The sequence below is a fragment of the Thunnus thynnus genome, chromosome 7, assembly GCF_963924715.1.
Source record: "Thunnus thynnus chromosome 7, fThuThy2.1, whole genome shotgun sequence".
Lineage (NCBI taxonomy): Eukaryota > Metazoa > Chordata > Actinopteri > Scombriformes > Scombridae > Thunnus > Thunnus thynnus.
Window position 1 is genome coordinate 12,376,277 of NC_089523.1, and position 17,568 is coordinate 12,393,844.

Consider the following 17,568-nt stretch of genomic DNA (forward strand, 5'->3'; position numbering starts at 1 on the left):
GCAAAATCATTAATATTTAGCAGATGCTTAAAAGTTGCACAGCTTGAGTAGTGTTTCTCTCCGTCTCTTGCACATATGGACTTGTGTAACCTCGGGAACATATTTACACAGTGATTCATGGTATGCAAGGACACTGCTTCTTGTAATCATCAGAAAACATCTTCTCTCCCCACTAACACCACCCCTCATGAACTTACACCTCTCAGCCACAGAGAAGGAGTGTAACAGTTTCCGAAGGGTGATAACAAATAAAAACAATGGAGGTTTGTTTTTGGAGTGCCTCATTAACGTATTTCATTTTTATTTTGTGCCATGCACACAAAATTGAAGAAAATTGAACGAGAAAGTCCTTTTAGCTGTAGAAGCTTGTAAAAAAAAGATTTATTCAGAACAGTTGGGTCTGATTAAACTGGTTAAGAGAAGTTTTTCATTTCTTTTCATCAGGCACTCACCATGAATTATAAAAACTCAACAGCTGTGTTGGAAAGTTGACTGACAAAGTGAAACTACTATGGCTCAGGTAACTGAAGATGTTCAAAGTGATTTATAGCCAAACTCGGCATTAATTTTTTATTCTGCAAAGACAATCTTACATGTCAGAGAATGCTTCACCTACATCATCTGTTTAGCATATGGAGGCACTGCAGTAGGTCAATAAAACACTAAACACATCATCATTTTCCTTGTTGAGCACTGATAAATCTGTGGGATAAATTCAATTCAGATGCATTAAAAAGCACAAAACCAAGGTTTGTATGTGTTTGTGTGTGCAGGAGAGAGAGAAATGTTTAAAACTACACATACAACCTACAATGTGTGTGTGTTAATATATTCCATCATTCGTTAGCACGTGTGAGTTTGTTTCTATCCGACAGTCGGTGAAGCTGCATATATTTTTTTTGTGTGTCGATGTTTAGATTGAGTATACATGTACATGTGCACTCTTCTATGTAATCCTCGTCTCCTGAGATGGAAGGTCGACAGCCCATGTGTAGGTCAGCCAGCAGCATGATGACATCATCCAGCTGAGACCACCTGTGACATCATATCCTAAGTGCCTTGGGGTTGATTCTCATTAAGAGGCTTAATACTAAGAGAGCAAATGCAAAGTATTAATTATGGGATGAGGAATGGAGAGTGTGTGTGTGAGTGTGAGTGGGTGTGTGTGTTTTTAACAGTTGTTTTTTCAGATGAATTTACATTCATTTTCAGATTTAATCAATTACACAGAGACCAAAGGAGGAGTTTGTTATTTTTTGTCTTGTTTCCTGTTTTAAGTGTGTGCATATATATGTGTGTGTATGCATGTGTGTGTGTCCGCAGTATGACTCCTGGCTGCCTCTTAGTTAAAATGACATTAAGGGCAAAGGCGGACCAATAACATCCCCTCCTGTCAATCAAAATATCATCACCTCTCGTGCACACGAGTCATTTCATGTCTGACTCTGGTGGTGTGTGTGTGAGTTCTGTCTGTTCTTAATATGTTCAAAAGATATGTGATGATATGTGGTTTCATCCCCACTTTGGTGGGGCTCACTGCTGCAGATGGCTCATACAAAGGAATACAGAAAGGAATGTACTGTCCAGTTGTATATTTATGTAAGCGTGTGTGTGTGTGTGTGTTTTAGAGTGTGTGTTGAATTTGTGCGAGTGCATGTCTTTGCATACCGTTCAGGTGCGTCAGAGCCTACGGGTTCTTGTTGCACAGCTCAACATATTTTATGTCTAAACAATCGTATTTCAGTATGTTTTATTTGAATGTAGGTGGAACTCAGTTGAATGATTTAAAAAAATTCAGAATTATTATTTCCGGATGGGTTGGACCAAGGTAAGAAATCAGATTTAACATGGAAAGGGTTGCTAAAAGATGCCAATGAAGGCTTAATTCAAGTGAAGCGAATCAAATTGAAAAATGGGAAATACACAAAAATCATTATAAATGAATGAAAATAAAATATCAAATCCCTGAATATGAGAGGAAGGATAAATGGATTACTAAATTTTAGAAACTGGATTAGATTAGGCTGAAGATGGAAACACAGAGGTTGGAAAAAAGAAGAGGTTTTTCATTTCATCCTATTTTCGCATGAACTGCTTGACCCCTGGTTTCCAGTCAACATGCACTGAAAGAACTACCAACGCATGTGCACACACACACATAAACACACACAAACACACACACAACTGCACTCATTCATACATGTACTCCATGCGTACAACATAGCCACACATTCATCTGTTTCTACTTAGACCTGCCTCTGTTGTATAAATGAAACTGAATACAATGACCCTACCCACCTTAAAACCATTCTCTGCCTCTAACCCACCATTCATTTTTCCATTAACAAATTAGCTCTATTACATTTACACACTACATTTACTTACAGCACTGTAATATTTTTAAATTTTACATTTGTTCACCTCTGATTGAGAACAACAACTTTGTCTGCAGCTAAACTATGACCTCGTTTACAGCCTTTATAAATAAAAGTCAAATCTGAAAAAAATTGTCAGATCAATTCAACATGTTGTTTTTTTGAATCTATATTGCAAAGATTACATAACAACCAAAAGTTTGTCAATGATGGGTTGCATATTCTGTTAATTCATTAATTAGTGTGTGTCCATGGCTTTTAATGTAAAATCAAAGACACTCTCTAAAATCCCCTTTGGACAGGATTAATAGTCTGGTTGGAGGTGAGTAATAAAATATTTGCAGTGCTCCTTGGTAACTAAACTGCTGTTGATGATGATAGACGAGTTTTAGCCAGGGGGTGGTTCATAACAGACAGAGAGATTCCACAAAACAATCATGTGACCCTTGTCACCAGCTGGGCTGATGATACTCAGTAACAAGTAACACAGCTCCTCACACACAAAAATTCAGACATAAATTATAGAATATAAAGTGTCTGGAGGACCAAATAAAGCATGTATTTGGGATTTAGTTTGAGGGAGAAAAATCACACACACATACGTAGGCCCTCTGGATGGGTTTAAAGTCACTGAACAGCACATGCAATATTAAAATCAAACTAAAATGGTAAATGGACTTTTTACCTTAACAGTCAAAGTGCTTTACAATTTTTACCTCTCAATCACTCATTCACACAAACACACTCACACACCAATGGCGGGGGAGCTGCTATGCAAGGCTATGACCTGACCATCAGCAGCAACTTGTGGCCCAGTGTTCTGCTCAAGGATACTTTGACACATGGACAGGAAGAGCCAGGGATGGAGCTGCCAACCCTGCAGTGGACGACCCGCTCTACCTCCTGAGCCACAGCCTCCCCAACTACTCCCCCCAGAGAAATAAGTCCATGTCTGACTGGTGCTTAGGAGATACTAATCAACATCCACTGACTGTTGTGCAAGGCTGCATCTGGATGAGTGTGTGTTTGTGTGTGAGATAAAGGGTTAAAGTGGACAAGAGAGAAGAGGAGTTGTATTCATACCACACCATTAATCAACTCCAGCCACCACATCTGATTGCAATCTCATTCAAGTTCAGCAGGTTACACAAACCCTCCCTCTAACTCTCTCTGTGTAATGTACCTTCCTTCACTGTATAAACACAAACATGATAATAAGCTAAATACTGGTAACATTGTCCCAACACTATTGGACTAAGCCATTTGTCATGTTCACATTACCTTCTATCATGCACTGCTCTGGCATGGGGATCTGCTGCACCATGTCTTTACAGAACTCTCTGATCGTCTCCATATTGTCTCTTAAATGGACAAAGAGTCTGTCCCCCTGTGCCTCCTTCTCTCCATCCTTCTCTCTGTTGTGACCTTTCTCAGCTTCTTTGACCCCTCTGTCCAGTGCAGTGGTGATGGGCATGGGTACGTCACAGGTCAGTTTCTTCTCAGGAAGCGTGACTTCCTGGTGCTCTGAATGCTGGTGAGGCAAAGTGCTGGAGAAGACATTGTCTGGACTTAGCTCCAGTCCCTCCCCGTCCTCCCCGGTGTCTGAGTTGATGGATCGTGAGCGCACAGCGTGAAGAGCCAGGCTCTTTGACCTAAGAGAGACCACAAAATAAAATGGTTAGGAGTCCTCTAAAATTGCAGATATGAATCATTTAAATTCTATCTGCTTCCCCTACATCAACATTTGCGTGTTTTTGACACATTTCTGCATATTTTACAGAGTCTGGTTTGGCTCCAGGGTTCTGCAAAAACCACTGAAGCAAAAACCTGCAAGGGAACATTGTTGACAGTGATTTTGTAAAAACTAAGAGAAAAACATAACACAGCAAAATGTCTGCATGTCAGTGCATGGCAGGACAATTGTGGGCAGGAGTATGTGCCAAAGATACTGATCTGTTGTAATCAGTGTTTACGTTTGCTTGAACACATCTTGTGTCACTTATGTCTTTAACCTTTAAAAATGTTAATGTTGTGAAAAACGCTAAAAGGATTCCGCTCTCGAGTTCCAGCATTTATCAAATATGTCATACACGCTGGATATTAATTTGTTTTTGGGACAAACATAAGTTCTGCAACAGACTATCGTGCAGTTTTGTAACAGAAACATCTGCAACAGGAAGTGATGCTCTTGGTCTAGAATGTGCAGTGAATTGGCTCCTCTGTGTATTGGATTTTATATAAAACTATGACTATAAGGTCAAAGTACAGATTTCCAGTTTCAAAGGTGTTTGAGGATAGGTTGAATAGGATGAATTTAGATCCAAGTATTTATAATCTTGCCAAAATCTTCTCCTATTTCCCAGGAGAAATACCTGTGGAAACCTGCTATTCTTGACATGTGCCTGCGTGTATCTCTGTGCACCAAGTGTGCTCATGTACGGGAAATTGTTATGTGTAATTAACAAAGATGCCTTCTCCACACCAAATCAACACTACCATGTAACTGTTGTAGCTATAGTCAGACCTTGAAATGCCATTATTACAGTAATGTAACAGGATCAACTTTTTATGTGCAAGTGGTTCCATACTTTTCATGCTAAAATAGCAGCCCGCTGTTCAACTATATGGCAAAATTGTTTTTAGAATAAGTATGAACAAAACGGAGAGCAACACCTGTGAATGAAGACTATGCACACAATCCCCAAATCAGACAACAGCATTGAGCATTGTGTGCATACTATATATACATGTACGTCTGATGTTATATTTCAACCTCCATTAACAACAATCCCATTCCTCATTGAAGCACAGAAACAGCATGTTGAAATGAATGCACTGGACGGATCGGACACCTCTGAATCAAGAAAATGTGACACCATTCTATGATTATTTATCCGCAGTTCTGTGTTTAAAATCAAACTCAATTCATGGCAAAAAATCTTGGGAATCCTGGGAAAAGAGTGATATTCTCCTTCAAACTTAGTTTTGGCGTGTTCACATTCATATTGTGTGAGCAGTGCAGGAGTCAGATTTTTTAATACATAGTGCACCAGTTTTAGAACATGCTGCAATGATCCTGAAGATACAGACAAGACAATTATTACACTGTTCATCTGATATGGATGAAATCATCCTCAAATTAAAGAGAGTCAGCACTTTAACCTCATATTCATTATTTCATTTCAAATCCAGTGTGGTGGTGTTCAGAGACAGCATTGAACTACAACCACAACAACAGTGTAAACACTGTATCTGGTATGACTGAGCCTTTCAGTTTTGTGCTCTTTATATCGATATAAAACTGTTTTTCTATTTTTCTATGTTTTCTTCTTTCCTTATTTTTGGCTCCAGGTGTCACTTGTTGGTTAGAAATGAATGTCCTTCAGGGGTCTTACAATCCTGTCAGATTTGAGCAGATACTCAGCAGAACCATGCCATGTTGCAAACTGACCAACCTGTTGAATCTCATCTCACGTCGCTCCTCCCTGACAGCTTGGCTCAGGCTGTAGCGCCGCTGGGGGGCGAGAGAGTCTTCCTCCGCCTCCACCACTCCCCCCTCCTCAACCATTTTCTCCTCAAAGGCCTGGATCTTCACCTGCAGTCGCTGCTCTGACCCTCCTCCTCCTCCCACTCCTCCCCCTCCTCCTCCCCCTTGAAGAGATGCACAAGGAGACGGCGGGCACTCCCCATCGACCCTGTAACACACACACACACAAACACACACAAACACAGGGCCAAGGGTTGAAATTCGTGCGGTGGGCACGTGAGATGAAGCTGGATAGACTCATTTGGATGGATTTCAGTTGCCGTGCACATGCCCTCCCTCCCCTTCTGGCTTGCTTTTTGATAATTCTCGCTTTCTCATGATGACTGGCTCTATTTCTGTGTTGGTCACCCCCTGTGTCCCCCTCTCCTCTTCAAAAACTGGCCAAATCTCACCTTCTCCCCCTCTCTGTCTTTGTTTTCTGTGCCTCTCACTGTGGTGCCGGTCTCCTCTCTTCTGTTCTCTAACCAAACTAATTATTCCCTCCCTCCCTCCATCTCTCTCTGTCTTTCTCTCCCTGTTTCTTCTTCCACAAGTGGCCTTTATAACTTCATCAAACATTCTACTCGTTTGCCGAAAGAGCCCCCTTATTTTTTGTCTTTCTTCTGTCTTCACCCACTTCTCTTTCACTAATAAACCACTCTGCTTCTCTCAATACATCGTTCCCTCTATCTTTCTTCCAGAAGACCCCAAGCAAAGCCTGGAAGCCGCCAATCCTGCACACAATGTTCTTATTTCAGAGAGAGCTGTGCGTGTCATTCCCACACTGCAGCCAGATGAATCCCAGTCAACTTATGTGCATAAACATCCAAACACACACACACACAGACCCATGCTGACCTCACGTGTAAGCACATATGTGCATGCATGCTTTCATTTTGAAACACTTTGAGACATTTAATAATTTTAGATGTTTACACTTAGGTGAATAGGTCTAGCCTGAATGACAACTAAATTAGACCAATATGCCCGCACACACACCGAATCCGCAATGGCTCATTTGTTACTGCTTGATACATTGGCCTACCAAGCCTTGAGAAGAGAGAGTGTATTTAAAGATCGAGCAGATTTGTTTCCTGAGAGTGATGAGTGGCTCATAAGCCATTTTCGATTACGCAAGGCAGATTCTTCAAACCCTGTGAGCCATTCTGGTGCCTCAATTTAGATGAGAGACTAAACGATCTAATCCCACTCCACTTTATCTGCAAGTACTCAACGTCACCACTTTCTTGGCTACTGCAACCTTCCAGAGAGAGATTGGTGACAGGTCTGGCATATCTCAGTGCACTGTTAGTCTTGCACTCCCAAAAGTTCTCCAGGGTATCATCCGAAATACATTCAGTTTCCATACAGCGCTGCTCAGCAGACTCAGATAAAAAGTTATTTTCATGCCATTGCTGGACTGCCCAATACTATTGGAGCAATCCACTATACCCCTGTGCGCCTCAAGGTACCATCTCCAAATCCGTTCCCCTTCCTCAATAGAAAATAATTCATTCAATCAAGGTCTAAATAATATGTGGTGCACAGAATCACATCTTGAACGTGGTGGCCTGCTAGCTGGGGGGTGTGCACGATTCTTTTGTGCTGCACAACAGTTCTGTGGGTATGCCGTTGGATCGAGGTGCTGCTAGAGATGGGTGGCTTATTGGTAAGTGTTATAATGTGATAGAATTTTCATAAGTCTGTGTTATTACCTTTCAAAATAAATCCAACTTTTAAGGTGATGGGGGTTACCCGCTACTACCGTGACTTGTGACACCACTTACCAACCCTCAGACCCAGCAGGAGGTGGCCTATAACCAGAAACTGATGCGCATTTGTTCAGTGGCGGAGCACACTATTGGTGTACTATATGACCTAGGCCTATAGGCTACTCAAAGCAGAAAAATTGTAGTGGCATTTATTTGATAAATGGTTTTTATTTCTTGGTTTTTAAAGTTTCATTTATTTCTTTGAGTGTCATTATCTTGCGAAAAAGTGGATGAAATATGCCGAAGAGTCTTTAATATCTTCTCTTGATTTTGTAGGACCGACTCCGAGATGATCTCTGCTCGGGTGGATCATCTTGATGGTTCAGGCGCACTCTGAGAGGTGGATGGTGCGCTGAAGCCAGATGCATCTAAAAAATAAAATAAAGATCGTTAATACATATGTATTTTGTGTCATTTATTCATATACCAATGATTGAAAATGGTCATTTGGCTTAAAACAAAATGGGTATATATTAGGCTAAAGATTTGGTAAAAAGGTAAAAAGTGTTTTCTAAAAATACGTAATGTGGGATCAAATGAAGCAACCATGATTTCTTCAAAGGAAACAAATTTCCTTTGAAGATTAAAAGTTTGGATTGAGGCTTACCATTGTCTTCAGATCCTGCTAGTTGATCCTGGGGTATGCTGTCTGGTGCTGACGGGGTGTTTCCTGGCTGTGGTAGGTCACTGTCCACTGGAATATCAGACTGCACACCCGAAAGAAAAACCTCTCCAATGATGGCTCCAATGCACTCATCCATGTCCGTTGTTTTGACAGTTTCCTGGCCTCCTCCCGTGGCTGTAATAGTACGCCTGGCAGCAGACAGTCGCTTTTTGGCGTCCATTTTCAGATCAAACCAAAGAGCTCTTTCTTCTGCACATACAGCATTAATTGCACTGGTGATCTCTTGCCATACTTTGCACTTTTCTGGTCCGATGACCCCATTGGTCACACTTGAAAATAAGTAATTTTTTTTTTCTTAGCAAAACTTCATAAAGTAAAGTTTTTCTCTCTGCATAAAAAAGTGTTTTCTTTTTGCTGCCCTTAGGTGGCGTTTTTCTTTCCGTTTTTTCTTTCTTTTGTTTCTTTTTTTGTCTGAATTCAACCATATCTGTCAAATTGCAGTGGCTTGTTGGTTTGCGTTTTGCACACGGCACTTAAGTCTGCTGCCCTTATATAGATTTATTGGGGCGTTTCCTTATGCTAATTGGAAATTGCCTGGAACACGCATTCAATTTAAGATCAAACACAGTTCTTCAACATACTCAGGTGGGTAAGAACAGACTTGGCTGTCACTGCACATTTCATGAATCCCACATAGGACTTTCTTATTTTCCTCCTGTTGCTTTGTGCAAGAACAAATATGAGAGAAAAATAAGAAAACATTCATGCATGAGGCCCAGTTGTGTATTCTCTTGGCTTTGTGCAAGTTTCAAAACTTAAATACTCTCTGTGACATACAGATAAACAAGCCACTTAATTAGACAAATATCCTGTGTTTCAAAGAGGAATCAGTATTGAAATTATTTTATTAATGATTTTACTATCAATTTTTGTGAAGCTAAAGTTTTTCACAATTTATTTTACCCATGATCAACCCTTAGTTTAACTTTAATTTTAATTCAATTAGCATTTTAATTGATTAATCTGTATTGAAAAATACAAATGATCATGAATCTCTGGTGGTCTGGAACTACTTGTTGCAGTAGTTGTTTTGCAATTTGTGTACAAAGCATGAGGTACAAGTTCTAAATGAAAATGTATTCTGGATTCCTATCACTGGTATCAGATCCACACGTAACATAAAAGTAGCATTTTTGTTTTTCAGGACACATTTTCACTTGATCCAGTGTCTCATTCATTTGTGTGTTGTTCTTCAAATCTAGATCCATACACATAAACATACAGTGGTCAGTAATTGTGAGCACCCATAGGAAAATCATACTATAAGGTGACCCTATCCTAATAGAGGAAAGAAGATGATGAGAAGTAGAGTTTTAACTTTCAGTTATGTCCAACTTTGGTGTTTCATACATGATTTATTGATATTAAGTGGGGTTTTTTTTGCATCAGCTTGTGAACCATGGCTAGAGATGCATGTTAAAACAAGCATACAATAACTTTCAAATCAAGGCCAATGCAAAGTGAATTAAACCTGCAGTGCGGAACTTTAACATATAAGTCATTGTCCTTTACATTCAAGATCTTGCCAGATTAATTCACACAACGCTGAGTAAGCCTAACACCACCAGATAAATTTGTCGGTATTTCACAGTATACAGAGTTTTTAAACCTCATGTTGGGTGCGATATTCTCACGCCAGCCATTTGGCTTTTAATTGTGCGGCTTCTAGACTTTCCACATGTTATCGGACTGAATGGATCAAATTCTGACAAGGGTTGTGTGATGTTCAAAAGAATTTATCCACCACAACAGTAGGTTACAGCCAGTGGTGCACTGGCCATCGGGCATACTGGGACAAATCCTGGTGGGCTGGAGGACCGTCAAAACATATCTGTTTTTACCTGCCCTCTCTGTGTGCCTGTAATTCGGGGTGTGCATGAGAACGTGTTACATGCCTGCATCAGGCAATCACAGCCGAGCGCCCACCGCACTCCAGCTTTAACCAGTAACACATCCTGTCCATTAACTGCAGAACAAGATCCACCAGTGATGCCAATCAGTCGACACCTGTGGTGACGGTGCCCACTTGTTCAAACAGCTTCAAATGAACCAATCCAAGCATGTGTGTGTGTAAGTGTGCATCTAGCTTTATGTATGTTTGGTGTCACCTGACTGGAATTTTTCTTGTGCTTAATATTTGCTTTTGTATTGATTTTACTTGGTTGTGGTAGTGTATGATTATCGATTTGTGGGTGGTGATTCAGTGGTTGTTTGGACTGTTAAACCGATCCACCTAACATTATATAATGACATAATGACCTTTGCACGATTTGTAAGATTTAAATGCATAATATTTTGTTTCCGGCTCCCATGAAAAAGTAAATTTGCCTATGCTGTTAAATACTGTGAAGGCGGCGCAAGAGTGCATGCCTACTTACAGTATATACTGTATCTTAGTTTGACTTTGTGAATATGTGTGTGTATATATGGATATTTTGGACATGTGTGCACTAAAAAAAGACAGGATAAAATAAGAGGATAAAAAAAGCCTAGTGTTTCCCCTATAATAGTACAGGCCTAGTGGGCCACCAGGCCAACGGGAACCCCGTCAGACCACAAAAATATTTTTTGATGCCAAAAATAACACCAAATATCCCTTCATTTGGAAATCAATAGCGTTTGGGAGCCTCTGTGCAGCGCTGTTCTGAAATGTGAGTTAACCCCAGCCCACCACCCCCACTCCCACCCCCAGCCAGGCCAAAGCAGTCAAGTATGCATTAGTATAACCTGCAGTGTGTGGCGGTATTCTCCTCCAGTCGTCTCCCCAGCAGTCTGGCTATAGCAGTGAACGAGTTGCTCATCCTGTAGATGTCTTTACCACAGCCTCCCAGTAAAGACGGGTAACGGTCAGTCAGAGCTCGGATCTCTAGCAGTAGGGTGTGGTGAAAACTGTGCTCCATGCTGCTAAGAAGGGACACCAGGTAGACCAAAGAGCTGTGCGCATGAGTCTAGAGAAAAGAGACAAGATTTGGAGTAAAGATGTTAAAATGATATCATCTGGTGTTCCATGCTGCTCCTGGCACAAGACTCATATACAAAGAAAAATAAAAGACTGACTTGGACCAGAATGACAGAAATAATAAGAAAAAAAAGATTAAGATCGCTAACAAGTTGTTTTTATTGTGCAAAAACACCCAGTTTAACAGTATTTCTAGTGTTGTGGACTGTTTCTAAGGTGTGTTATAGGCAGAGTTGATAGGATTGTTTCACTCCATGTGTTTTAGTGAAGAAAGGCTGCATTTTATCTAATTCGACACACATTCGTTTTACACTTCCAGGCAGTTAGTGGGGTTTTGATGTAGAACTTTCTTTGTTTCTAAATCATGATAAACAATAATAAATACAAACACATGCAGTTGGCTCTCAGCAAACTTAGGAAATATAAACTTCTTTTTTTTCTCAAATGGCATTATTTTCTCACTGGCCTTTGTAACAACACACACACACATTTCATCGTTCTCGGCCTGCTCTTTGTATAAACTGTATCCAGCATATACACAACCTGCTCACCTTTGACACAGAATAATACTTAAGAAGGTTTATGCCCTCTGTTATGTATATTTGTTCTATTTTCACAGTGGGAAACTCTTATATGTGTGGGCCCCTTATTAGTTTCTGTTATACTGTATGCAATGACATAACCTCTCTAAGACCGAGCTCCTTGTCATCCCAGCAAGTCCCTCTATACAACAACAGATCAGTATCAAGCTCGAATCAACCCAGCTCATGCCTACAAAGTCTGTGCGAAACTTGGGTGTCATGACTGATAACCAACTAACCTTTACGTAAACCTTTCTCGTGGCCTCAATTGCTCCGTCGTGTTGATTTGCCCTATACAATATCAGGAAGATCAGACCCTACCTGTCTGAGTATGCAGCACAACTCCTAGTACAGGCTCTTGTAATATTATGCATTGACTACTGCAACTCCTTACTGGCAGGCCTCCCTGCATGTACGTCCTCTGCAGATGATCAAGAATGTGGAAGCACAACTGGTCTTCAACCAGCCCAAAACAGTACATGTCACCCCATTGTTCATATCTCTCCACTGGCTCCCAGTTGCTGCCCACATCAAATTCAAAACCCTGACACTCCCACTCTTACATAACAGCAACTAAAACAGCTCCCACCTATCTGATCTCCCTCATTCAGGTCTACACTCCCTCCTGCTCACTACGCTCTGCCAATGAAAGGCGCCTGGTACCACCACCACAATAAGGCCCTAAGTTGCTAGCTGGACTCTTCTCTTGTGTAGTTCCCTGGTGGTGGAACGAGTTACCAAACTCTGTTTGATCCGCAGAGTCCCTCTCAATCTCAATCAAGAAAAGATGACCCAGCTCTTTTGCAAACACATCTGGACTCGATGGACTTACTTGCATTGTTCTGTCCTGACTAGAACCCTGTTTGTGTTAATTCAGCTCTCAGATGTACACTGCTTTGGATAAAAGCGTCTGCTAAATGAAATTGTAAATTGTGTAATTGTAACCAGTCAACACGGGAATCATTGTGATAACAGATGAACAAAAGTGACAGCATACAGTTGCAGCTCTCTTGCAGTGTTTCAGGGCAGAACCAAATCCAACTAAACCCCCATCTGAGGACAAAAACAAAAACAAGGTTTTAAAAAAAAGTCTCTAAGCTTGTAAAAACTTTACACTACATGGACTGAAAAAAGTGAGAGACTGAGAGATTGATGGAGGGACAGAAAGACAGACAGAGCCAACCTATGCTTACAGAACTCAAGCACACCTTGTAACGAGGAGAGAAGAATGCAGTTTCTGCACAGTTTGGGCACGTTTCACAAGCACTCTGTAGGATACTAAATTTATATGTGGATGCTAAAACTACCCGTAGAACTTGACTTTATACTGTTACAACATGCCATGTAGGTATTTAAGAGTTTCTGAGGTCCAACACAAGAATGAAAGAGGAGTGTGCCTGGAGCACAAGCTGCAGGTACAAAGACTTTACAAGTCATGTATGCTACCTTTGCACCACAGTTCACGCTTTTCTTGTTGAGATGATTTTACTTTTTAAAGACCTGCTAAAATACTTCCAAACATTACAACAAGAGCATAATTTACAATTTGCAAGCCAGACATTTGACAGTAACACTATTAAAAGCCTTCCAGGTCATATGAAGTTTTTTTTAATCATCAAACATTACAGATCATGTTTAATTGTCTGGAAAAAGCACTTGGTCTTGATTCGATGTCCTAAAACACATCGCTGGTTGTAACCAAATAATAATGTAAAATCCCAGAGAAGAGGACAACAACAGGAAGTTTTGAAAAACTTGAAGAAAAAGAAGTACGAACTGCTGTATTTAATTATGAGTTTTTATGTTCTCCAAAACATTACGGCAGAGGAATAGATATTCCTCCAAAGTGCCGATTTCTTTGTCAGGACAAAGAAAACAGTTCTTTCTACCTTGTGTGAATATGCAAATACACAAACACATAAACACATCCTCTGAATGAAACACAACTTGGCTCATTCATTTCCATCACTCCAGTATTATAATTCCAACAACAATGCAAGGCCATTCTCCAGCAGTAGCTTGTGTATGTGTGCATGACTTTGTACCAGAGATATCTGATCACTATTTAACTTCATTTAAATATCCAGTGCTTCAGAGTTTACAAGAAAAAGACAGAAAATATTTCAACGGTCCAATGACCTGCCAAATCCTTTCTCAGCTCACTAACTTGTTTTTTTTTTCTTCCTTTCCTTGTTTGCTTGGTCGCTTAGTTTCCGCTGATTGTCCATCAGCACACTGATCTCTCTGTTTTGGAACTGCAGTCTGGCAAACAACCACCAACTTTCTCCCTTACAAGCCCCATGGAGATGCTGCTGTGTTAACGTGTGCCTTCTTTCCCAGAGTGCTTAATTATTTGTGACAACAAGTATATATATCAAGGGAGAGATGATTTAAACAGAGCAACTGTGAGCAATTTGATGAAATTAATTTATCTGCAACAGAAGTGATATTCCCTTAGTTCCCTTATGACACTTCCCTCAACTTTATTTAAACATATCTATTGATTAATATCTATTGATTATATCTATTAATTATTGGGAAGAGAAGAAATTACATCCAAGTATGTCAATTATTTCAGTGAATTCATGTAGCATTACCACTCTGCCAATCTACATATTTTGTAAAAAAAAAAGAAAAAAAAAGAAAAAAAAGAATAAGTGGCTTTCCTTCAGGGATGTTCCTGCTCACCACCAGTGGCTTTACACTTTTTAAAATGGACTGGATGCCATATTTTGTCTCTATACAAGTAGTTCCCAGCATTTTTGGCTTGTGATCTTTTAAAAACAAAGCAAAGATAACTTGTGATTGCTTGTCAAAGTTCAGTATTTTTATGAGCAATGGGCAAAGAATGATTATTTTGAATGAATTTTGTAGGCCTGAAGAAGTAAAACTACCCAGGATCTCACAAGAAAATACCAAATATAAGAGAAATGCTTAATTTTATTTTGCCAATATGAAGTCAGCACACAATCAGTGCAGGACTTAAAGGACCAGTGTGTAGGATTTAGTGGTGTCTAGCAGTGAGGCTGAAGATTGCAGCCGACTGAATACCCCTCCCCTCACCCTCCCCTTCCAAGCTTGTAGGAGAACCTACAGTGGCCGCAAAACTCACGCAAAATGTGAAAGGCCCTCTCTAGAGCCAGTTTTTGGTTTGTCTATTCTGGGCTACTGTAGAAACATGGCAGTGCAACATGGCGGGAAGAGGATCTGCTCCCTCTGTAGATATAAAGGGCTCATTCTAAGAGAACGAAAACACAACAATTCTTATTTTCAGGTAATTATACACTAATTAAAACATATTTATGAATATTATATTCAATATCTGCCAAGTCAGTTCCACTAGATACCACTAAATTCTACAAACTGGTCCTTTAAAATCCTTATTTTGGCTTGTAAAATTATTGTTTTATGGAAACTATCATTTAAGCCAAGTGACCATATGGTTTAATGTGACTCAGTACTCCATGTCAACCTCAACAAAAAAAAGTTGAGTTCATTGAGGATAATACTTTAGAGGTTTGTGTGCTGTATTTTGAGGCAGTATACACTGTGGTATCATGATTGTGAAAGGTGTTTCTGATATTTTGTCCACCTCATTACCAGATGACCAAAGAGTTGAATGCCTCTCTGTGTCTGTTTTGACAGCTAATAAAAATTATTTTAGCTTCCGGGAAGCAGGAGTTTCTGCACAACTGTTGGACTGGAGAACATTACAAAGTTCAGGGGTTTGTATTTTTCTGGCCACTGAGAGAACTTAGATGAACATGGTGATACTGTATATTCTGATCTAACTCACAATAAGTCCAGAAACACAATATAGACTAACTCCCTTCTGGAGGTAAAGGAAGCCAGAGAGTGTTGTGCAATCCAGTTACAATCAAGTACAAATGCAGTGAGAAAGTGTGTGTGTGTGCGTATGTATGTGTGTGGGTGTGTGTGTGCGGGGGGGCACAAACACAAACCCACAGGAGGCACTCTCCACTGCCATCACCAGGAGGCCTCTGCAGAGGCATTTCCCAGAAAAACATGGGTTATTTTCCAAATGGTTCCAATGTGAAGAAAGACAGGACACTGAGGTCCGACCAACTGTGCACGCGTGCATGTGTGTATGTGTGTGTGCTGAAGCTGGGTTGGCAGGTTTTTCGACAAGAAGATTGAGGAGGAAGGGAGATTTTGGAGGAGAGGTTGCCCTGGAGTAATAGAAAATTTTATTATGGTTTCCAGCTCCATGATCTGCGTGTTCGTGTGTCTATTTATCAGTGTGTGTGTGTGCATGAGTGAAGGGGGCGGCGCTTCATCTACAGACAGTCATGCTGTATTTTCCCCTTTTGCTAATTTCCCCAAATTGTCGTTAAACTGCCTTAAATGGACCCAGGGGAAAAGAGAGAGTGGGAGCCTTCATTCGTTCCTGCTGTCACCCTCATCACTCCACACACACACATTACACACTGACAGTAATGTGTGACTTCATCCTACCTATTATTACACACTGTTGCATTGACAATTCTTTACTACTTACTTAGTCTGCACAACAGAAGTTGATGCAGCTATCTCTATGGGCAGACCTTACACCATACACATATCTCAGGCATGCTAATCCGATGGACGTGTGGTTGTGTAGAATATGTCCAGTCTACTCTCTGGTGTATGTCTTACATCATCCTCTTGCCTTGACTTCAAGTCTTGTTGTCCTTGTAGGTTTGCAAGCATTTACTGTGTTGTTATATAACTCAGATCATAGCATTTTTAAAGCCTGGCCAACAGAAGGATCTACTCTGAACCACTTTCAGATGGCAAAGAAAGATAATATAAAGAAAAGACTTATAAGTGTTAATTTAAACTTTCAGATGAACAAGCGTCTACAGACTTTTTCTCTACACTAGTTCTTTTCTTGCACAAGGTATCTGGTGTTGGGTTTGACATTCCCATACTGGCAAGATGAATGTATACTGCTCATGCTCAATGGGAAGAGCATCTTCATTAGAGACTTTCACCAGCTGAGTCTGCTAACTTCCAGTTAGTTCTCTGCTAACTTAAATAGGGATAAAATAATTTAATTGTGTGGCTCTTCTAGACTTTCCAAATGTTATTGGATCGAATGGATCAGATTCCAATAATGAAATGAGTCATTTGGCAGGGGTTGTGTGACGCTCAAAACAATTAATCCACTGTTTTACAGCCGCAACAGTAGCAAACGGAGTAGGATACTGCGGAGCCTGTGACATAATCACATGTTGACAGTGTTTTTTAATTATTCTCACTGCCAGAGGGGGGAGACAAAAATACCACACACCAGCTTTAAATTTTGCACTGTTTTACATTTCAATCTTATATCGTGTTTTAAACTTTTTTGCATGTATCTCTTTGCACAATGGGGGTAGGGGCACAGCAGGAAAACATTTCACTGCTACTGTGCTGATAATGTGTATGTGACAAATTAAACTTGAAACTTGAAACTACAGCCACACTAGCAGCTCAGTGAGCAGTACGATTTATCGTTAGGAGAAAATTGATGTCTGTACCAAATTTCATGTCAGTCCATCCAATGAATGTTCAGACTTTCACTTAAAACCGCAAACATCAAATTTGTGGTGGCACAAGAGGAAAAGTCAGGACATTACCAAAATCACATCATCTGGGAAATATGGATATCTGTTCCCAATGTCATGG

The 17,568-nt window shown here is 40.3% G+C and overlaps 1 protein-coding gene across 1 annotated transcript in view; it reads right to left on the reverse strand.

The window, feature by feature from the left end:
* veph1 (ventricular zone expressed PH domain-containing 1) overlaps positions 1-17,568 on the reverse strand; it is a 96,046-nt gene that overhangs the window by 31,946 nt on the left and 46,532 nt on the right. The window contains exons 7-9 of the mRNA XM_067594415.1: positions 11,086-11,306; positions 5,831-6,070; positions 3,657-4,027 (exon numbers count right to left, since the gene is read on the reverse strand). Of these exons, the coding sequence (XP_067450516.1) occupies positions 3,657-4,027; positions 5,831-6,070; positions 11,086-11,306 (832 nt within the window). The remainder of the gene's footprint in view (positions 1-3,656; positions 4,028-5,830; positions 6,071-11,085; positions 11,307-17,568) is intronic.